Source organism: Pezoporus wallicus, unplaced genomic scaffold, assembly GCF_028554395.1.
Source record: "Pezoporus wallicus isolate ANWC-B61680 ecotype Strahan unplaced genomic scaffold, APGP_CSIRO_Pwel_v1 contig_10012, whole genome shotgun sequence".
Classification (NCBI taxonomy): Eukaryota; Metazoa; Chordata; class Aves; order Psittaciformes; family Psittacidae; genus Pezoporus; species Pezoporus wallicus.
Window position 1 is genome coordinate 147,341 of NW_026638213.1, and position 23,405 is coordinate 170,745.

The 23,405-nt window shown below is 47.2% G+C and overlaps 2 protein-coding genes across 14 annotated transcripts in view; both read right to left on the reverse strand.

The window, feature by feature from the left end:
* LOC130599465 (C-C motif chemokine 4 homolog) overlaps positions 1 to 10,294 on the reverse strand; it is a 60,316-nt gene extending 50,022 nt beyond the window's left edge. Inside the window, exon 1 of the mRNA XM_057409950.1 lies at positions 10,291 to 10,294. The gene's annotated coding sequence lies outside the window, so the exon portion shown is untranslated. The remainder of the gene's footprint in view (positions 1 to 10,290) is intronic.
* TSPOAP1 (TSPO associated protein 1) overlaps positions 3,018 to 23,405 on the reverse strand; it is a 66,098-nt gene continuing 45,710 nt past the window's right edge. For 5 of the 13 annotated variants that reach the window (XM_057409938.1, XM_057409933.1, XM_057409935.1 and 2 more), the window contains 11 exons: positions 23,124 to 23,303; positions 18,807 to 19,934; positions 18,075 to 18,198; positions 17,778 to 17,929; positions 17,427 to 17,595; positions 16,088 to 16,159; positions 15,679 to 15,717; positions 14,580 to 14,683; positions 12,583 to 12,654; positions 11,326 to 11,454; positions 3,018 to 4,391 (listed from right to left, as the gene is read on the reverse strand). In XM_057409938.1, coding sequence (XP_057265921.1) covers positions 4,176 to 4,391; positions 11,326 to 11,454; positions 12,583 to 12,654; positions 14,580 to 14,683; positions 15,679 to 15,717; positions 16,088 to 16,159; positions 17,427 to 17,595; positions 17,778 to 17,929; positions 18,075 to 18,198; positions 18,807 to 19,934; positions 23,124 to 23,303 — 2,385 coding nt within the window. In that variant the 3' untranslated portion in view covers positions 3,018 to 4,175. Of the gene's footprint in view, positions 4,392 to 7,663; positions 7,730 to 11,325; positions 11,455 to 12,582; positions 12,655 to 14,579; positions 14,684 to 15,678; positions 16,008 to 16,087; positions 16,160 to 17,426; positions 17,596 to 17,777; positions 17,930 to 18,074; positions 18,199 to 18,806; positions 19,935 to 23,123; positions 23,304 to 23,405 lie in introns of those variants that run through there. The other 8 variants (XM_057409934.1, XM_057409936.1, XR_008972237.1 and 5 more) reach the window with 6 other exon arrangements.

The window sequence follows — 23,405 nt, forward strand, 5'->3', positions numbered from 1 at the left end:
GTGTGATGGAACTGCCCTTATCCCAGAGCCCAGATCCCCCTCCTGAATGAAGATGCTGTGATTGAAAATGTAAGGAGCAGATAATTCTCTCCCTGCTTCTTACACAGACACCCGAAGACTAAAGCCTCCCCTAGGCAGGCAGAGTTGTCTGAACTCCTTCCTCTGCCTACAGTGCTCCCAGGAGATGCCCTGCCTGCCAGGGTCTTTGTAACAGGGGAGGGATGAGGGATGCTCCTATACCAGCACTTTCATAAAACTCTGTCTCTCACAGCTTCCCATGTCTCATTACAGTCATGCCCCTCCATTTGTCCAACCATGGGACATGCAGAAGGTGCTCTCTCTCAGCCTGTGTGCCCAGTTTTCTTCCTGTACACAATGCAGGACAGGGAGAGAGCCAGATCCTGCCCCAGTATGGGTTTGGGTCAGGAAGCCCTCTCTGGAGCAGCAGATTGTTTTTCTGGCTTGGAAAGCATTAAACCCAATAAAATTGTGATCAAATATTATTTATAATTACATTTAGGCCTGTGCAGAACTGGAATTATTTTTTAGCATTAGCAATCCTTTTTCCTTCCTCTCCCCTCCCTTTTTATCTCCACTATAAATTGCCCACAGCTACAGTCGTCCTAGTGGTTTGCTACAATATTTTCCCCTGAGAAGCAGCCACTAGTGTTTATCACCACTGTTCAGAGCCGCCTGGAGAACCCATCAGGTGGATGGGCAGCACAAGGGAACGCTGGCTTTGCATTTCCACCCTGATGATTTCCCCACGCACAGGGGATAAGTGGCCAAGTTCAATCAGCAAAGCCTTCATGGCTACAGCTGCTAGCACACCATGTCCCGATTCCCTTGAAAGTTTCCTACTCACTGCTTCCACCAGCAGCGTGGGTCTCAGCATGGTTTCAGAAGCAGCTGCTGCCTCCCAGACAGGTGGATGAGATGGTCTGAGCAGGTCTCTGGAGCAATGCTGGAGCACCGCTGCTCCTGGATGGAGAGGCTGGAGCAAGCACGGCCACCCTCTTCCTGCTCACCTTGTGCTGGAGTGATGCTGGAGCACCCCATGTTGTGTGTCTTGGCCTGGCAGTGCTTTGCTGTAATGCTGGGGATCCCCATGAGTCCATCTCTGTGTGGCAGGAGACCTCCCGGAACTGCTCTCAGCCTTGCCGGGAGGCCGGGACTGCCACCTCATGGAGGACACTGCTCCTTCGAGACACATGCGGAAACGTCCCTTCACATTGCTCTGTTCTCATTCTCTATTTGTGCCTTTCTCATGGCACCCTGCAAGATTCAGAGCAACCCGCCTGTGACTCTGACTAGCTGAAATCTGGAAGAAAAACTATTTACCTTGGGGCTGAGCTGTTGTGAGTTACATCCTCTGCATTTGCTCATTCCCCACTCAAGCAAAATAATACTACCTAGCAAAGCCTTACAAGCTTTGACCCATTGGTACCTTAACCACTATAGTGCAGAAACAACCAGGGAACTGCACAAAGCACTTTCATTAATTGATGAATGTCCAAATATTTTTTTTAAGATGGAAAGACAGCACAGAAAAATAACTCAGCTTTTCCTCATTGCAGTGGCATGGGAGGCATTTGAGTCATGGCCCATCATAATCCCGTTTCATTCCCTACTCCCAAACCCACAAAGCCCTGGTGACCAAGCCCCACATCCTCCATGTGCAGAGCGAGCATCAACTACTCAATATCCAAGTGGAGACTGGTGTCAAATGGTGTGCATCAGGAGTCAGCGTTGGGACCAGCAGTGTTGAACAACTGTGTCGGTGACACGGGCGGTGAGATCCATCACCCTCAGCAAGTTTGCCAATGACACCAAGCTGTGCAGTGTGGTCGACACGCTGTAGTGAAGGGATGGGATCAGGAGGGAGCTGGACAGGCTGGAAAGGTGAGACCGTGGAGTTCAACAAGGCCAAATGCAAGGTACTGCATCTGGGCTGGGGCAATCCCAAGCACAAACACAAGCTGGTGGAGACTGGATGGAGCAGCCCTGAGAAGGACTTGGGATATCGGGTGATGAGAAGCTCCCCATGACCTGCCAGTGTGTGCTGGGCTGCACCCCCAGAGCGTGAGCAGCAGCTCAGAGACGGGATCCTGCCCCTCTGCTGCACTCTGGGGAGCACCCCCCTGCAGTCCTGATCCAGCTCTGGGGCAAGAGCGCCAGAGGGACATGGAGCTGTTGGAGCGAGTCCAGGGAGATGTTGTGAGGGCTGGAGCAGCTCTGCTCTGGAGACAGGGAGTCCCAGGTAGCTGGGAAAATTCCTACAGTGCATCCACCCGCAGGTGAGGCTCCCAGAACCAGCTGCAATGGGGCTTCCCAGCTGAAGTGTGGGCCTGGATGATGAAGATTAGGTGGTAATTGGTGATGCATTTCTCTGTTCTCTCTATGCAGTAATGATTTGATACATTGCTAAGTTTCCTCTGTGATATATATATATATACCTGATCCAGTTTATTGTGCTTGTTTAGTATATATAGATATATACAAACCTGACTAGCTTTAGTGTACTTGTTTAATAACCTGTGTGTGTGATACACCTGGCGTGCAATTGTTTTCTCGATCGTTGCCTGTTCACAAAACCAAGTTGGCACATTCAGTCAAAATGGATATGAAACAAAATGGCATTTTTTAAGGTAAAGAAAAATGTTGCCCAGTCCTGGCAGCAGAACTTTGCAAAGCAGGGACAAGCAGACAGCAGGGGTGGGGGGTGCTGGGCCACTCTGTCCATACTCAGCACCCCCAGGCTTTGAAGAACCTCAGCCAGGTCACACTGGGGGAGGCTGCGCCGCACTGGTGTCACTGAGAAGCAAAATACCTGCGCAGCTCCCACCTTCCCGCAACTCCCAGCACAAATACAGGCTGGGCAGAAACCTTTCCTTCCCAGAGAAAGCAGCTCTCCCCACAAACACAGGAAAGTGAAGTGCTGTGGAGCGTCAAGGTGCAAGTGACCGGTATGATTTTCCCCTCTATGACCCTCAACACCAAATAAGCATAATGGAATCTTTTGGGTTTTTAAAGAAAATGTATTTTTGTGAAAATAGACTTTATTATCATAAAATTTGATATTAAATAAAAACATACCATATCACCAACACTCTGGACACTGTGCTGGCATCATTCACGTACCTCAGGGAACTGTCTTTAACACAAGTACCCCACCAAAACATGCAAAGAAAGAAACACTGAAAAGGATAGAAACCATGTAGTACAAAACTTTCCGTGGCTTAAAAAGGGATGTGTCTGAACTCAAGGAACACATCATCTCATACGAAAATAGCTGCAAACTCTCCATCCCCAGCTCTGCTTTCCAAATGCTCCAACTTGGGAGCAGCCCATTCAAACAGCCAAAGAAAACTGTGAAAGAGGCAGACACCAACCAAATAAATAAATAAATAAATAAATAAATAAGAGAAATAATCAAGAACTAAATAAGGCGGAGTCCACAGCCAGTGTCTGTGCTCAAAGTGAACCACAGGAGCAGCTTCCAGCAGCCCACCCCACAGGCAGAAGCATGGACCCCTTCAGGGTATCGCTCCTCCCTGCATGGGAATCCTGTTGCCAAACAGGATTGAGGCAGTGTGGGATGCTCCTAGGCACAGCTGCATATTTACAGGTTGATAGAACAAAGAACTCACTCCTCAGCCCAGAGACAGCAAAGGGGATTCAAGGGAACAGAGAAGTGCAAATTTTCTTTGCAGGAAGTGGAGGAGTTAACACAACCTCCTTTGGACCAGAGAAATACCAGGGTGTGGAGGACAAGGGATCTCTTCCTCAGGGACCGGGGCTTTGCTAGAAAAAGCCATTCAGCAAACTCACAGCCGGAATATAAGTTTTAAATGAAAATATTTACAGGGAAGTGGTGCACTGAGGGCTGTCAGGGGCAGGACACACTGCTGTGGAAGTAGCTGTGTCCTAGAGCTCAGGCCTCACACACCCCAGTGCCATGATGCTATGATCAGAGCCATTGCCCACACTGGGTGGGCACCCATATCTGCACTCTCAGCAGAGACCACAGCTCACAAACCCACTGGAGAGTTCTCTCTCTTCAACATACACTTTTCCCCTATGACTCTAGTCAGTTTATTGCAGAGGGCTTCTCCTGAATTGGCAGTTTCTGTGGGGACTGCACAGGCAATTTTTACAGAACAACAAATCCCTTATTAATTTTTCTTACTGGACCCAAGTTTTCTGAAGAGCTCTTTTCCTCTGAGGAAGAAGCCTCTCTTCTTTTTACTCTGACCAGTTACATCACTGTATTTGAGAACGGCCAGCGATGCCTGCTCTGGACACTGCTCACCTATGCCAAGGCAGGAGGGTGGTAGAGTAGGAGGAGTTGGTGAGGAATCGCTCTGCTCAAGAGACCCATCTGGATTTAACTGAGTGAGGAAAAACAGAAAACAAGAGAAAAAAGCACAAATTAGATCTGATGAAGGACATCACAGCAACAGACAACTCGGCCAGAGAACCCTGCCTTCTCCCCACCAGCTGCCCCTCACCCTGCCCAGCTCAGCTCCTCTATGCAGCTGCAGATCCAGTTATGAAGTTTCCAATGGATTTGAACTTTCTTGTACCCACGACCCAGACACTGCCTGAGCTCAGACATTCTGAAATGCATTAACTTTGGGCCAAGAACAGGACAGCACAAAAGCCCCACTGAGGACATGGTGAAAGATGCTGCTTCACAGCTGAAGATGCTGTGAAAGAAGCATCTCCCAGGAGTATGGATTAATGGATCCTGATACATCCATATATGGCTCCCTGGGTCAGGGGTCCTGGTGGACTCCCAGCACACTCTGGGGCTTAAGTCAGGGCATTAAAAACAACCTATTAAGGGCTTAAAAACAACCTTCAGAAGTTCAAGGAGACTTGCTAAGCTGAGAGGCTTCTGCAGCAGTGGCCATGAAGAAAAATTCAGCGTCCTGCAGGGCATTCATCAGGTCTAGTCACAGGAGAGGCAGAAGCAGTCTGATGCTCTGCAGTGGCATCAATAACAGAGAAGTTGCTCATGATGAAGCCAGACATAGAGAAGTCTTGGATCAAGTGGCATGCAGTAAATAACATGTTCCTAAGTCACCTAAGCATTTGGGAATGTTAAGTGGACTCCGCAGTCCCAAATGACAAGCTGTATGCTGCTCCTTTTGGAAAGGGCTTTTAAAAATCAGAAAGTGCCCTGGTCCTGGGCTCAGCTTCCTCTTTGCAAAATACAAATGGCAGGTCAGTTCCAGCACCTAGGTGTCTGGACAGGGATCATTTCTGATCTGGCAGGACAAACTTTCCCAAGAAGCTGCAGAGTTCAGCAGGGAAGAGGGTCTGGGTTTCTGAGGCCTTGGAGACCATTTGTGCCCCTGCCTTCTCTTCCACACAGCTTCCAAAACAGAATCTTCCAAGCTCCCAGCTGTACATCCTATCCACAACACAACATGAAAGTGGCTGGAGCTGTTCCAAGGAAAAGCTTTCCCATAAACCATCCTGCCCTCATCATTAATCTGCTTGGTTCGTCCCAAGTCAGGGAGAGCACCAACAGGGAAGGTGTTAGTGACAGTGCAGCAGGATGCTCTACCTGGGGTGGAAGCATTCCTGAGAGCACAAACATTATCGCTGCACAGGCAGTGAGGGAGAATCCCAGCAGCTGCTTGCAGTGCACTGACTGGAGTGATGTACAGACAGAATGTGACTGCCAGAGCCACAGCGCAATTATATGTTGCCTGCTGTGGGCTGGTTTATTTAAAGTTTCCTGGGGCAAAAGCAGCACTGCTCCATCTTGTGTGACAAAGAGCACAAGAAGAGGCTGTGACCTCTCCTCCCCTTGCAGGCTGCATCATGCTGCTGTAATCCAGATGCTTCACTCTGCTCCAGGAAGAAAGCACTTCTGATACAAGATGAGCAGAAACCTCTTCTCAGGAGTCAGACTCAGTACATGCAACACCTATGGAGTCAGTTCTGAGCAGCCAGGAGCACAAGGCTTCTAGAGAGCTCCAGAAAGATGAGAGACAACTACAGTCTTGCAGCAATCAGTTTAAACTGTCCCAAGTAACAGTGCCATCAGACTCTTACCTGACACAGTGTCTCTGGCTACAGGGACAGAGATGGAACTCCTCTCTCCCTCTCTTATCTACAGGAAATAATACAGTGGCTGATTGTTCCTGAACTCACAGGTTATCTAGAAATCCTGTTCCACACACTTTCAAAGGCACTTCTGTGACTCTCCAGATATGCAGCACTGCCAAGGACATGTTGCCAACAGCTCGATGGCACCGCTCGCTCTTGGGCAAGCTGTGTTCTGCAGGTCAACTGCTCCAACTAATGCTGAGGCACCAGCTGTGATCATTGGTAGCTCCTGTCTGCACACACAGGCAAGCTGCAATGCTTTCTGTTTACTGCCCAGGTGTTAGTCAGGTTTGAGAAGTCTATGAATAAATCTGGATTAATCTAGAGGAACCATTTTCAGCCAGTAATGTAAGGCTTATGGAGGCAAAAAGTAAGACAGATGAGGGCTAACTTGGTAGCCAGCTGGGTTAGATGTGTGCAAAAGTAGAGAGTGATACATGAAAGACTGCACACAAAATGAGAGGCTGGTACCCAGCCCAGCTCACAAATGTCACCATTAAACACTGGAATAAGGATGCTGCAGTACCAATGTCACTAGCAAATATCAAACAGCTAAAGTGAAGTAACTGGCAGTCTCCTGGCTTTGTGGCTGGAAGTGCTGTTGATTCCCAGCTGTGGCATACGATGCCCAGGCAGATTTCCACACAGAGGTCTCACATGCAAGCATGTGCAGATTTTCTCAGAGGTCTCTATATGGCAGAAAAGCAACAGCACTATTTCACAGATTCATCTATTAAGAGACAAATGTTACTAAAATTTGGGTTTCTTTAAGAGAAACATGAAGGAAAAACTGCTCAATCAAGACAGAGTAAAAGCTGTTAGTGTGGATAACCAGAGGAGTCATGTTCATTTTCAGGGGGCACTTTTCCATGCTGTCCAGGTATTGCTCCATTGCACAATTTCAGGAAAACAGTGTTTGACACTAAGAAAACCACAGATCTGCTCCCACTGCCCCCCAAAACCAGGGGTCTCACCCCACAGCCCCAAAACTGTTGCTTTAAGTGTTGTCAGACAGAACAATCATCCACATAAGGTTTTAGGGACTCAATGTTACTACTTCCTTAAGTTGATGGTGTGCAGGGGGTTTTCAGGACTACACTAAGGAAGGAATACAATCAGGAAGAAAATACCCTACACGTGCAAAATATGGGGTGTGCTCAGCCTAAGCAGGATCTTGCAAAGGCTAAACAAAGCTTTGGCTGTTGATGTGCTGGGACAGTGGTAGAAGGCCCAGGCTGAATTATAAAGCATGTCATTTCTAAACCTGAATACCCAGCACAGTCCCATCATGTCCCCAAAACCACCAGATAATTGTTCCAAACAACTGCACTTCATGTACTGAACAGATCATGATTTGTCTTTACTATAGGACCAATCAGGCAGGTAAAGGTCTGCCAGTAGAGGTTTTGAAGGTGGACTTGCTAGCAGAGCCCCAGTCTAGCCTGTCAAACTACAAGCAAGAAAAGGAGTAAACTACAGGTGCATGACAGTTTAATATGCTAGGCTGGGTGGGAGATTGAAGAGATCTTCTCACATACACTTACATGGTTGCTCTCTGTCTATGTATCATTCATATCTATCACTGGACTCTTCTCTTCCTCATTCTCTGAAGAAAAGAACCATCACGGGTGCGTAACACAGGCAGAAATAAATACATGAAATCAATTAGAATCAAACACTTTCTGTAGGTGCTTTACAATCAGTCCTTGACAGCAACTGTGTATTACTGATGCAAAAATACTCCTTCAACAGCTGCAGCATTAAAGCAACTGCTCTCAGTTGGTGAGCATGAGTGTTTTAGGGCCCTAGCTGGTGACCATAACTTCTTGGATACTCCTCTTTGTGCTGTATTTTTCTTATTGCTTAAGAATCTAATCCCCAAATGTTGTCAGTTTGAAAGTTAGACTGCTTCACTTTTTCAGTTGCCAGCAAGATTTACTCAGAAATAATCCAAAATTATCTACCTTCCCCAGTGCAATTTGGAAAGTCAATTGCCCTTATTCTCAGGCCTTCAACAGAGCAGCAGGAAGAAGGGAAGTGTGAAGAACAGACATGCTGAAACCTCAAATCCAAGAAGTTACAAGCAATTGAAAAATCACTCCTGATCATGCTGGAGAAGCTTCTGTTAAGAGTGGGACTAGCTTTAACACATATCCAAAGCTCTGCCGCGATACCATGGAGCATATACATGCTGGGTCTCAAGCTGGATATGCTGGGTCTCAAGCTGGGCCTGGGACACTGATGTAGTCTGCTTCACCATGCTGTCTTTCAGAAGGTTCAAACAAGACTTGTCCAGAGGCTGCCATGCATCCTTTGCCCTTTTGAATACCCCCCACTCCCTCCACCCCAAACCACAGCAGCAAAGGTGCTTCCGTTTGCATTGGATGCACCAACAACACAGTTTCCCAAGCAAGTTCCTTAACTCTATGGAGTGAGGATGTCACCAGGGTTTGAAAAGCCCCAGGTATGGCTCTGTGAGAGAGTTCGGTACAGCTCAGAGATGGCCCTCAGAATATGCGTGCTTTGCAGGAGGAGGTTTTCCTTCTGCCTTAGCCAGGAGGTGTTCTGCCCAGAGGCAGGAATGCTGCAATTGCTGGGCCAGTGTCAAATCCTCAGTGAGGTCAGGTTCTGTCTCTCCTCAGTAATCACTAAGCAGATTCATAAATGTAGTTAAGTAACACAAGTTTGGTTATGAGCAGGGTAAATGTACTGTTTTTAAAAGGGGACAAGCAAGGTATTCCTATCTGGAAGCTGTTCAGATGGATCTGGATTGCGCAGAACAAGCAGGACAGCACATAGTTAAAGAGGGTTAAGCCAGAATCACCTAGGAGAGGCCTCCTGGTGAAGCAGGGAAGCAGCAGGACAGGAGGCAGTCTGTCACTACACAGAAGCAGCCAACCGAAAGTCATGCTTAGATAGTGTGGATTCCCACTGAAGTAAAATTGGTTTAATCACCACCAATTGAATTTTCCAAGTCCCCACACTTCAAACTCTGAAGAATAGCAGCTCATGGTTCAGCCATGTACCAAAATTACCTGACCTAAGGCAACATCTTCCTGCTCTACAGACCCAGAGTTAAGAGCCAGTGCAAGGGGAAGCTCTGCTGGATCTCTGGCAGAGAGAAGCCAAGACAAATGGAAAGATCTGAAAGGCAGGCAAGCCCAAGACATCTATTTTATGTTGGTTGGGTTTATCACATTTGAAAGGCATTTCTGTTAAAAAAAAAGGTGTCATGAACAATAGGAGAACAGCACACAGGGATATGTGAGCCAAAGTGCCGTATCCAAAGGAACAGTCACCCACTGCTAAACCTAGCACCAGCGGAAAGCAGAGAGAAAAGTGGAGCAGCAGCAAGCTGAGGGCAGTGAGCAGGATCAGCTCGAGCTGCCAGCTCAGCACCAGAACAGACAGGACCTTGATACCTTGGAAAGCCTGTGACAAAGCCTGGGACATGGCAGGTCAACTGGTGTCGCAGTTTCTTCCCCAGTAAAACAGAAGAGATAAGAGAGGGATGCAAATAAATATCCTAGAAATAACGGCAGATTTGTTGCATATGTTATCCTGTTTATCAGCCAAATTCCTGGTTCTTACTTGTCCTTAATAAAAGGCCACTAACTAAGCAAGTGGCAGATCAGCTATCTTGAGCCCCAAAGGTTACCTGAATTTCCCCATGGTTTCTGGAAGGACCAAGGCTGGGGCTGGCATCTGAAACAGGTCCTTCTCCCTGCTGGCTGATGCCAGAGAGAAGGGTTAGATCTGTAATAAGCTACAATATGAATTAAACCCTTTTTCATTTTACTGATTTAGGTATCCTTTGGCACCCTCTATTCCAATAGATCAGTAATTTGGGAAGAGCGAATAATTTTGAGTGGGAAATTGGAGAAGGAAACCCACTCTGAATGCTTGCTTTCCCCCTGCGAAAGGGAGACTTGCATAACCTTGGGGCTCTTAAACCCTGGTAGTAACAGCTTGTTAACCTTTGAGTCCCCACCATGGACTTAGGCGCTAGGAGGAAAGGGAATGATCCTAAACAGGTAAGCGCAAGGGACCCAGACAACTTCTGAGTTTGGAAGATGATCCAGCAAACTACCCACAAACCTTATTTCTGAGTCAGGCCTGCTCTTTGCAAGAAGGCATCAAGGCTGTATTGCAGACCCTGTACTCACAAAGCTTGAAATGCCTGGAAGCAAAAGATGGGGCTGCAGGTGAAGGCTAAGGGAGATCAGGCAGCATTTGAAGATAGAAATGAGAGGTGGGCACAGAGAAAAGGAATTGCTGAGCATGAAAAATAGGACAAGGAATGCTGCAGAAAGCAGGAAAGCTAGGGAGGCACAAGTGGAAAGTTCAGCAAAGGAGGATACAGGCCCACAGGCTTACTGAAGGACTGGTTCAAAGCCAAACTGGACCTGCTCTTACACACTTTGGTGGGTGTGGCACTACTTGATGGTGCCAAAAACCTTCTAAGAAGAACTGAAGGTGAAGTACATATGAGCTGGGACCAATCTGAGTCCCTCCCTGCCTTCCACTCTCTAGAAAGACACAGAATATGAGGTCCAGAAGTAACTGGTGAGGTGCTACACCAAGTGAGGTCTGAATCCAGCAGATGACCCAAATCTCCCACTTAAGCATTTGTTTCAAGAGCATCAGCAGCATAACTCAAGGGGTTAGCTCAACCATTGCATTCTCTGCATCTGTGGGATGCTTTCAAAGCCTGAGGATCCATCTCACAGATCTGTTTGGGAAACTCCCCAGTGTGTTTTGAATTCAACTGGAAGCACCTTGGACTGGATTAAGACATATCTAACTCAGAATGGGTGGAAGAGCATTGGTGTTTGGGTGTTGGGAACTCCACAACTCCTTGGCTTGGGTATGAGCCTATCTGAGAAATGTCACATGTCTGGGAAGCTGCCTGAACTGCTTTGCTTGCAGCAGGATTTCACCACTGACCCTTCTGTGGATGTGAAGTATTTGCTGGTGTGCTTTGGGATGCTCTTTGCTCGCCTGACCACAGTGAGACTGAGGCACCATGTTGTTGCAGAAAGAGCTCCTAGCACTCCTAAACCTCTGAGCACTTTCCATGGGATGAACTAAGCTGCATGCACTAGTTTAAATGATTCCATCAGAAGCTGCATGCTGTGCAATGCCCATCTCCAGCCACATCACAGTTGGATGTCTGTATGATGCAGAGTCACACAGTCTTACCTGGCTCTCAGCACTCAGTGGAAAAGCTTCTTTATCTTTTGAATGCAGCTCCTCAGCCATGCCTCCAGCCGAAGGTTCAGCTTCCAAGAAGTTAGATGGGACAAGTCCTCTCTGTTGGTTCAGCTCTCCCTGCAAGATCAACACTGAGTTCTCACACCAGCTTCCCTGGCTGTTGGGGAAATAAGAAACTGAGAAGTCCATGCAGGGAAGGCCAGGCTGTTGTGTGAGAGAAGCCTGGGAACACACTCATGCTGGAAGGATCCTCAGCAAATTCTACGGCTCACATTCTTGCTTAGTTGCTCAGTGAAACAATTCAGAGCACAGAAACACAGAAGGGAGTGAAGGAAGAAAAGATGGCAGATGCCATGACAAATGTATTCCAGCAACATGGTCACTTCTACAAATTCAGATCACTTCCACTGCTATCCTGGAAGCAACTGGAATATGACAGTGCCACAGGCTTTCCAAAGGCCTTTGATTTAGTCTGGTATTTATTTATTTTGTAAAGAATGAGGTTCTACTGGTACAATGTCCTGCAGACATGGCCTCAATGCTCACTGAGGTGCAGAGCTGCAAACCAAACTTGGCTTTATGCCTAGAGAATTGTCTCCAGTTCAGCAGGTGCTTGAGTGAGACAAAACCAACCCCAGCAATGGTGTTTGGCCAACACTATGAAAGAAGGCAAACAAAGCATTCACAGTGATCCCCTCCAGACTCTCCCTGGAGCTGAACCTCAACTTTGATGTGTGAAGACACATTGCTTCCTACGCAGGGATCCAAGGGCCAAGGATCATGTCCAGCACACAGCTCATTGGCAGGCACAGACAATGTATGCATGCACAGTACATGAAAGAGGCACCAGTGCTTGTGGAGATATGCTCAGATGGGGGTGACTGTACAACTGTATTTTCATGTTACCACTGTAGCCTCCTGCCCTGGATGAGAGCATGTGTCTCAGTGCTTCGTGACAAATCAGCTTACAGCAGATGCTGATGCAGCTGATACAGGTACAGAACAATGCATCCTAGGCTTTGGGAAATATGCACTCAAGTTATGCCAAGAAATAAACTCAAATCCATCTGGATATTGTGGTTACAGGAACATGGACTACCAGAAACACCCTGCCCTGCAGTAAGCAGATACGGGCTTGGGTTTTTTTGCAGAGTATTTTGCTCCCTGATTTCGTCTCTCCTGCCACTAGATGGACTCCAACGACTTCAAATGCAGCCACTGGCCCTTCCCAACCCCTGTACTCACATAATAGAATCCATCATCATCCATGGACCCAAACACAGTGATAATGTCCCCAGCACTGAAAGTCAGTTCAGCCTGCAAAGAGCAAGAGAAAAATGGTCACAGGAGAAACACTACCTGGAATGTCTGGCCTGAAACACCAGGTCACCCTGGGCTTCTTGCACAAGCTTACCCTGCGGGAGGGAGGCCGCTGTATTAAGACTTGCAGTACCAGGATGATGAAGGGCAACTGAGGTGGGTAACTGTGGACCTCAGTGCTAAGGAAGCATTTCATAAATTCAGACAAGAGCAAAGCCTGTTTCTTAAACCAGTTTTAATAAGGCTTCAAAATAGTGCCTACAACCTGTTCTGGAAACGTATGTTGAGACAAGCTGAACAAGCACCAGAAACACCTTGCATTTCTTTAAAGGTAACTACTAAATCCTGCTCCTTTGCATGAGCCTGTTCTGTATGCAATGCTCAGAGATTAGTCACTAGCAGGAATGCATACCAATGGGAAGATCTGACCTAGAGACAGAACATTACCACACAACACATGTCACCCTCCATCACATCCTCCTGTCAGCCACCCCAGCAGGCGCTCCCTAGAGCACAAGACCAAAGACAAAGGTCGAAGCAGTCTCTATCAACAGAAGAAACTGCCCAGTTACAGCAAAAAAAGCTGCTCTAAGAGAAGGTGGAGTCTTCAAACAGGCTGTGTCCCACTCAAGACACACTGGCTTTACATGCACTTGACAGAAGCGTTAGCTGGAAGGGATCTACCTCCAATACATTTACCTTATGGTAACCCTAGTACTCAGTTTATCTCTGGAGGCTGCAGGTTCCTCCTGCTGGCTGTGAATTACTTTGCTGTAACAGAAAGACACTTTGAGGGAATTTCACTCACAGACACAGAGAAGGGCACAGCTGATCCTATTCTGTCCTGGTGCAAGTTCGTTAACAGCAACTGCAGGTTTCTAGCAGAATAGGTGACCAGATTTCCTGGAGTGTGCACAGGGAGCACCTCCAACAGTGCAACAGAACTGGACCAGCTTGTTTCAATAATGAGCTCTGCCCATATGGCAGGTTCTAGGAAGACTAAATTACTGCAAAAAATACAGCCATACAGCCATCTTCTTGTTGACATGAGCTCAAAAGCATTCTCTGGCTAATGCATGCTCTCACTGCATTATTCTAAGATAATCCTCCATCCTTAAAACACTCTGTCCTCAGCAGCAGCCTGTCTTGCTCATGAGATGCTCATGAGTCACCTCTTGGCCATACACTCCTCTCTGATGCATAGAAACAATCTGAATCCAAACCCCATGTTTATGTTTGCTCAGAGTAGACTAACACTGCTATGGAGAAAAGAGAACAGAGCATGTTCTAACTTAGAAAGGTTATTTTGCAGCAAGGATTCAGCACTGCTTTCTACCTCAGACTTATCCACAAAAACAGTCTGGATTCTGTGTAGGGACTGCTTGAAAAGCAAAAACTTAGAATATTGGTCCATTAAATGGGAGCTAAGTCTTCTTGCTTGAATAAAGACCTACACAGTTATTCAACACAAAAGACATGCTCCAAGACACGCTCAGCTGAAGTATCAGAAGTCCATTCAAACTCTTAAGCAGGTTTTCCCTTTTGCCAGAGTGTGCTCTCAATCAGCTGCTAACAGCAGGGGCTGCTTCCTCCTGCCACAGGTCTGCTTAGTCCCATCTAATCATTAGGGGATGCTACAAGGCCATGAGACACTCACAGAGTTTCACTGAGACATATCCTAAAAAATCACTATGGGTATATTGCATCATGTTCTTCACAGAAAACTGAACATGGGTATCAGAAAATGCATGAGAACATATCAGCAAACTACATTTTATGACTTTAGCCAACCCCTTTTTAGCAGTAACACTGCCAAGCTACAATGAGCACTTTGTTCAAAACAGAGACAAATGACTTGGGACAGAAGGAAAAAAGAAAGAGGAAAAAGAAACCTATGAAAGGAGTGAGCAGCTGGTGCTTACCTCTACATCTGCATTTGGAGAGCTCTCCTTAGGGTTATAGTCAAAGACAGCCACCATACGACGAGAAGTAAGCAGTTCAGCCTCACAGTCTTTATGCTTCTGCCCTGCAGGACAAAAATAAAATGCAATATCCTTAGCTGGAAGTTCTAGGACAAAATCCCAAATCACAGCAACTCCTTCAACATTTCTGGAGTGGACTGAGTAAAAATAATACCAGGGGGCAACTGAATGGGTGAGAGATCTTAGAGGCCATAGAGACATTTAAGTACAATAGTCTTCTGATCTCCTGTATAAGCACAAAAGTGGGAACATCTCCACATTAAAGCATCCTTTAGGTGTTCTGCTATATATACAGGCATGTATTCTATATTTTCTGATATTTACACACAAATATGTGTATATATATACACACACAGGACAGCAGTCTCCTTATAGGGTCTTGAATGGACATTTCTCCTCCCTGCACACAATGACCTGCTACTGAGCTACAAAATTCATCCTCCAAGTGCCAGGGGAACAGCAAGAGCCCTGGAGAGCATCAGCCACAGCAGCAGAGCCCAGCATGAAGGGAAGCAGAGGCCTCACCATCCAGGGAACATGCTGCACTTTCAAAGCCACCCAATTGCTCAGCCAGGACTTAAGAGACCTCCTCTGGGTCTACAAAAGCAAAGCCTGGTGTTACAGGAAACACACACTGTCCATTCCTTATGTCCCTGCTTCAGGGCAACACTGGATGGGCTACCAAGGGGTTTGCAGGCTTGGCCTCTTGGGCATCAAGGGATGACTGTGCACCTAAGCAGAATGAGCACCCTCTTGAGGGACCTTAGGTTTTAAGGACCACAGCACTGGATGTATAAGGGATTTCTCTGCTTCTCCAAAGCACAACAATAAGCGCCCTTCACCTCAAACACTCCCTGTTTAGTCAAAGGCCACTGCACCCACTGCTGTATTAAAAGAACCCCATCATTTGTGAGAACCACCATTTTCTTACAGTGCTCTGAAGCACCACTACAGAGTCTTGCATTGGGTCTCGACTGCAAAATGTGTCTGTATTCTGATCATGTACTATCTACTCATAGTATGAAAGAGCAATTCTCACCTGCATGAGACTTGTACTTCTCCTGTTTATCCAGCCCTTCTGGGGGAAGAAAAGGTCTCATCAGTGAGAGTTTATCTTTCAGCAGTGACCACATGACAGAACTGACAACCGTAGAAAGAACAAAGACCAAAGCAGCAAACAACAGAAGCAAACCATTCATGCAACTCAAAGCCTACACCGGTAACCATGACTCAGGGACGTAACAAGAAGCAGAGGTCAAGCTCCAAAACTATAAGAGACATCACTGTTGTTAAAAACTTAACAGCAGCATAGTGTTGGGCTCTCTTTCCACTTCCTAGCAGTTGTACAGAGACAAACATCTGAGGGTCCTGTAAGCAAGTAGCAAAAATTCAATGCAGTCTGTAACCCTATTGCGAAAAGCAAAGAGGAAGCAGTGGGTGACACAGACCTTTCTTGGAGCGTCTGGGTTTTGGAGGAGGGATGCTTTGGCGGCGTGGAGGTGGAGAAAATGTGCCATTTCCTTCATAAAAATCCAAAAAAGCAAATAAATAGACAAGATAAACAGTGAAGGGAAAGTGAAAAGCATATTGAAGAGTGAACAGGCAACAGAGCAGCATGACATGCCTCCCCTGGGAAGCAGACACCATGATTTCTATGGGCACAGCCCAAATCTCCATTTCTCATGTGTGGACTCAGATGAGGCATGATCCACAGCCCAGATACACACAGAAATCCACACTGTATTCATGCCCCTCAGCTGTACCACAGTGCACATCAGACAAACTTTGCTACACTTTATCTTTCAGAAGCAGCATCACAAGGATAAAATAAAGCCTTGTTCCATTAACACTTGAAAATCACCAGGTGAGGTGCACCCCATCAACTGCCTCAGGGGGAAGGAACCTGGGGAAGTTTCTAGCTACAGTTTCTGCACTGAGCAGGGTCAATATAGGATGAGCCCACAGAAAGAGCTCCCACACCAACCCCTCCAAGGCATCTTCTTAGTTACAAGCAGGAATATGGGTTCGTGACGGCAGGAAAACAACAGAGGCACAAAAGCCTGGCTGCCAAAGGAAACCAGGTTTCCTCTCTGCACATACACATAAGGTATGTCTTCTTCACTACCACCACCCTCCTGAAAACCTTCAAATCAACCATGTTTCCTGGCGTCTCAGGGCTATTAAGTTCCTTTATTCTTCTGAGGGCAGGGGACAGAGAGTCTTGTGTATCCACACAGGAGAAACAGTATGAGCGCCCTAGTGTGAAAAAGTGCCTTACTCAAATCTCTTCTCTCCCTAGACATGAAAGAGGCCAAAGGACACAAACCTACCAAAAAATCACATAGCCACAAAGTGAAAGCAAAAGACACCTTTGACCCTTGTGCTCCTCAGCATCAACCTGCCAGAGACCCACATTTAGGAGCTGGGCACTGTCAGCCCCATAGCCTCTCGGGCTGGATACTGGGTCTCACTACAGGGAAACAGAAACAAGCAGCCTCATTCACACTCTGTGCTGAGTTCACAGACATGACACCTCAAGCACAGGAGGAGCTCCTGCAGCTGCAGATGCAGCCTCCGGCTCAAGCATGAATTGAGACCTCAGAACATCTGCCTCCCTCACCATCCCGACTTCCCGGCTTGCTACTTCAGCAGCCACTAAACAAGCCTGGGGACCAGCCCTAGCGATGGTTTTGGTGCACTGGCCACGCAGCCTGACAGCACGACTGAGCTTTCCACGCTTCAGCAAAGGGACACGCTGACAGTGCACACATAAAGGAGACACAGTACCTATGCTCTCCATCGGCGTGTTAGCAGGCAGGAACCCTTGCTTTAGGAGTTGCTTCTTGATCTCATTATTCTCCACCTGGACTTCTGATACCATGTTACACGGAATGTAGCCCTCCCTTCCTGCACATTCACCCCTGTAAAAGCCATCAGCATCCTTGTCTCCACATACCTGCAAGGGAAAAGACAGGCCAGAGACTGTTGAAACCACAGGGACTGAGAGACACAGAGGAGAAAGGGAAGCTAAGGAAATTCCCAAGATGAAGGAGTCTCTGCCTTGATGGTTTATGCTGTCCCTGGAACATCAGATGGAACCATACAAAGTAGAAGGTGCTCACTATGGTGTGCTCTTACTTTCAGAATCTGTCCCTCCTTAAATGGGAGCTCCTCTTCTGCTGCATCAGGGTTAGGAGACATAGAAACAGGATCGTAGTCAAAGAGAGCCACAAATATTCTAATGCCATCATCTTTAAGAGAGGTTTCTGAAGCAATGCTCCTTGGAGGACCTGTCCACAGACAGGAAACACACAGAGAGAACATCAGTACCATTCCCCTGCCATAGCCCTGCACAGCTCAAATCCTACCTCTCCCCTGTATTTCCAACCACCTCCCTCTCTCCTGCTGCCCAACTCTCTTTCCTTGCCCACTCACCCGCACTGGAGAGCACAGGCTTCTGCATTTGGCTTCTTCTTACGCTCTTGTTCCCTCTCCTCCTGGGAGCCTGCCAGGTCGTGCGAGGCAGCTCCTGGCCCCTAGGATCTTTATTACTGGCCACCTGCAACAGGAACCAGCAGAGTTAGTAGCAGTCTCTGCCTTCCAACTTGCAGCAACAGCGCTCAGCCCAAACGCACTCCACAAAGAGCAGCGCATCCAAATGCAACATTCCTCTTCAGGGACACTCTAGAGCTGAAAGTACCAAGGGAGTTGGAAAACAGAACTAAGTACAGGCAGGCAGCCTGCCAGGCACTAGTGACAATCCCCTTGGTGAGAACAAGGACACAGGACAGGGCATTTCAAGCAGGGGGGCAATGACATTACAATCATCATCTACACAAAGCTTCAACAATTCAGCCTATTTCACTAGGGATTTTCATTGGGGTGCCACAGCCTCCTGCCATGGGGAGGAAGACTCAGTATGAAAAGGAATAGTGCATCGGTGACACTCGGTCAGTTAGCAGGAAAAGCAGAAGCAGCTAATACAAGAAAAGCCACGGAGCAGCACAGAACTACAGAATCTCTCAGATATTCTTCCAGAAATCCCAGAGGAGGGGCCTTTCTCTGGACAACACTGAACAAAGCAAGATACAGGCAGGCCAGGGAAGCAGAGGGAAGCTAACGCCACTGCAAGCTGCTTCAAAGCCAGAACAGGAAAAGTCACCCAACCCTTTTGTGCAAGGAGGTGCTACGTATCCCCTTCGAAGGATGTTCGAGCCTCCTTCTCCAGCCAGGTGACTTACAGTCCAGCTCCCAGCCCTGCTCCTCAGAACTGCTCTCACATCTCAGTGCTTCCTTCTCCTGGCAGAAGAATTGCAGATGCCGGCTTGGAGACCCAGCCCACTCCATCCCCTGCTCTTCCATCATTTCCAGTCTGGTCAGGTCCCTTCTGCCATCCATGTGGACAACCTCAGATTGACTGGAGCCATCACTCCAGTCCCCTTGACAGCTCTGGGACATTTCTGGCCATAGCCTCCTCTCAGGGGGGGAAGCACAGATCGAATCCTCATCATCTTCAGAGTCATATTCAATGTCTATTTCCAGGCTCCTGGGGCTGGAGCAGCGTGGTGCCACCACAGCAGGTTCTGCAAACCCTGGAACCACTGCTTTCATGTGTTTTTTTCGTAGGGTGCCTTGTCTGGCACGACTGTACATATCAAACCCTTCTTTCGCACCAGCACTGCTCACAATGTTCAGCTCTTCCCTGAGGCTAGGAGCTCTGTATAACCCACCTCCCATCTGACTGCAGTTGCCCAGCAGACGACTGCAGTGCTCTGTTAAATCATTCTGTCTCTTCCTACCCATCTCAGACCGACTCCGGGTCTTCTCTTGATAATTACTTCCCTTCTTCTTGATCCGAGCAGGACTTGCCACAGTCCCAGACTTCAGATCATTCTGCTGGTAGCCACAGTTCCAGCTGGCTTTCCTCTGACTCCAGGCTGTCTGGACAAAGGCAGGATTTGCATGGTCAGCATCCCTTTTGCTCTCCTTAACACCATGCTCCTCCTGCAGCATCTGAGCAGACAGAGCCAGGGAGGTGTTACTCCCATCTGCCTCTAGAAACAGCTCCTTGATGTTGAGTGTCTTCTCTGTTCTCCCTGAATGGTAGGTAAGTTCTTCCTGGCAGTCTTGAGGATCCGCCTTTTCCTCCAGAACACAATCCTCATCCTCATCCTCATCCTCATCCTCAGTCACTTCAGGGATGCTAAACAATTTCTTGCTGTGGTTCTTCTGAAGTGGCAGTTCTAGTATTCTCTCCAGAATTTCCTCATCGCTGTCAGTATCACAAAGATCCATCTGTACCCAGCCCCCGAGAATAGCCACAGCCAGGACAAGCAAAGGGAAAAAGAGAGGAAATAAACATTACAAAGAGAGGCAAAGTTACAGCTGATTCCCTCCCAGCACAGCAGGATGGAGCGGCGACGGTGGTCTGCAGAGAAGCAAGGGTAGGAAGCAAACGAGAGCAATGGAGCTTTGGCAAAAGACAATCAGATGAACTGACAATGCAGCGGAAAGTGAGAAAGAACAATGCATGGAAGAGCTCCCTCCCAGCCTCTGCCTCTACACACACACACTGTCTGCAGCACCTTTCATCCTGCCCATGGGGTTCCCAACAGCTTCAGCATCCCCTGTCTGGGATGACAGGGAAGGAGAGGCGCAGCTCCTCCCGGCTGTGCACCAGAGCTGATCAGCTCCCTGCCTGTACTCACACAAGGACCCACAGCCCTCCCTTACCTCTGTCCTTGCACTGAAACGGAAGACAGTGACCCTGTGCAGTGAGACACCCCTTGGAGATGTTGCTACTATGGAAGGACCTTCTCTAGGCCCTTCCCATCATCTGCCAAGGTCCAGCTCTACAGTGATTTATTGTCTGCAAATCCAGGTGAACAGAGTTGCCACAAATACACATGAAAACCTTTCACCTCAAAGGAGTCACACAGACTTGTATTTCGCTTGCAGCTGGGTAACAGCTTATCAGCTTACATAAAGCTTTTGGGAAAACACTGCTGAATTTTAAAATTTCCCTTGGACCAACTGAAGAATTTATGGTTTGTCTTCTACTACATTCATACTAGAATCAAAAGGGCGCATCCCAGATGTATAGCGTAAAGTAGGTTGGAAGTTACCTATAAAGGTCTCTTGTTCAACCTCCCTGACAATTTATATCATGACATGTTCTAAAAGCATTTACAAATAGCTTACACAGCATACACAATTATTGATGTTTCAAGCTACTGGCATGAGCAGGCCTGGGCAGAGAGAATTAAAAACTGGACCAGTGGGGCAAACAAAAGGCAGCTCTAAGCTGCCTATTGATTATTCCAACCTTCATAACTCTTTCCAAGCAAAAGCTGGTCTTGAATTCTGTTTAGAATTGGTTGAAGGGGCCTCCAGAGGTCTCCAGTTCAATCTCCTAATTGCTGCAGGACTGCTGCAAACACTAAAACAGTGTCTTTGCTTAGCTGAGGCTTGAAAACACCAAAGAAGGGAGATCCCCCACCTCACTGGGGCCCGTTCTAAGGCTGCACCACCCTCCTGGGAAAGAAGTTTGTACTCATCTCCCAAACAGGAACTCACAACTGCTGCCTGTTTGTATATTATCTGCCAGCAGCAAGACGCCCTGGGCTATCTCATAATTTTAACCATCCTTCAAATAGTTGTAGGCAGAGACAAGATCCCCCCTTGCCTCCTCCTTGTCAGACCAAACAGGCTCAGCTTCCTCAAACTCTCTTCACAAGACACACGCTCAAGGCACCTTGGGCACACCAACTAGGAATATCTTCAGTTATAAATGCAACCATGAAGACCAGTAAGACCTACTTTAGCTGTTTCTAGAGTTGTGGCTTTTGCTTTTGAGTCTTAATATAATACTGGTTTCAGGAATTTAACAACTTAATTGAGGTTAAACTTTTTAAAAGCAGAAGCACTTCATTCTTTCATCCCCCAAATCCTGACAGAATTGGCTGAGAATTCTTGAGATAACCCAAAATGTTACTAAATATGTAGAATCCTAGAAAACAGCTCTGCTGAGACCTGGCCTGCTTCAATCACCATCTTTCTTCATTCTTCAAGGTAGTGTTGGCAACTCTGTGCCACAAAGCTTCCTGCCCCTGATGCCCTCTCCCCATTCAGCATCTTGTCATGCTCACACACTCAACGTCTCACTGCCAGAAGTGAAAACAATCACTTTATTAGGTCAAGATGCACCAGTGTGCTGAAATCAACAGGATGTGTGTGGGAGGGTTTGGTGTTTCTTTCTCACACACACAAAAGACAAACCCCCAAAACATTTGGGTCAATAAAGCATCCAGGAAAACAAGACAAAGAACAGCATTCTTGACTGTTCTGATTTCCTCTTTACCCTTTCAGGAAAGCTGAGTTTCTTCCATTTTTCTTTCCAGTGCAATTCCAACAACTGGAAGCCCTTTCAACAACTCCTTCCCAGGCAGCCCCAGAATCACCAACCACCAGGCTCTTCTGGGGCTCCTGAAGCTGCATTTCAGGTCCCACCTGCCCATGTGGGAAGCAGAACTCCCTTCAGAAGGAGAAAAGGACTGGCAGCACATTTACTCCAGAATCATTACTCTGTCTGTCAGTGATCGTTTAATGCTCACGAGATCTATCTGTGGCAAGCAGCCACACAGGTCAGCATCAACCAACTACAATGTTCTTTGGTCACATGAATAAAAATGAGGGCACTTTCTTGCTATGCACATGTACCACATTTCCCGCAAATCTTTCTGATTTCTCAGTCATTCAACCTCAATACTTCCCCTCATGCATATTCATGTCAAGTGCCACAATCTGTACTATGCCACCTTCCAGTCACGCAGTTCTCAGCACAAGACCTGTCACAGATGCATTGCAACACACTAATTAGCTTTAACTGTTTAACTTGTCAAATGAATTAACAGGATCACCCACTGTTCAGTTCAACCAGTGTTTCCTCACTTGCAACATGTGAATTGCAAAGCCACAGCTCTTGCAGCTTCTTCTTCCTACAGAGAGCACCAAGGTCTACGCAAAATAATCTGCACTAGATTACTCCCATTAAGCACTGCCTTCAGGACTAAGGCCAAAATGTTACACGCTTGCTTTGCCTTAGGAGGGATGGTGGGTTACTACAGGATTTACAGATGGGTGGACTTCACAGATTCTTGTGTGTTCGCTGTTTGTATCTATATTAAGAACTTGATCAATAGGATTGATTTTTACCCGTGGGTTCTAAAGTTCACACTGCATTGTGTGTTTTTCCAACTAATTAAACCCTGGGTACATTCATTACACATAAACACCCTTCCCTCTAACAAAGAATTCGCATTTTTACTAGCTTAAGACAACACTGGAAGTAAAAGCAGAGCAGGCAGGAACTTAGCCAAGCACTGTTGAGAGCACTGGGCTCAGACCAGCCCCTCCTCCTGTGAGCTGATGACATGGGATGGCTGCACTAGCACTCCCCACAAGCATCATTCAGCTACAAGTTACCTTTTCCCCATTATCCCCGTAACATGTCTCTCCCTGGTCCCATTTCTTCTCTTCCAGAGCTTCTGAAGACAGTTCATCTTCTTCCTCCTCTTCCAAAATATCTGAAAGGTCAGAACTACGGCTGTGCTCAGCAAAAAGGGTCAGAGGTCGTCTTCCAATGTCAGATAGTTTTTCTTCTTGCTATTGAAAACCAGAACAGATTTCCTCAGCCCTCTCAGACATTATTTCAGCAATAAAGTAGCACTTTACCTTTCTCTATCACATACAGCTAAAACGTGGCAG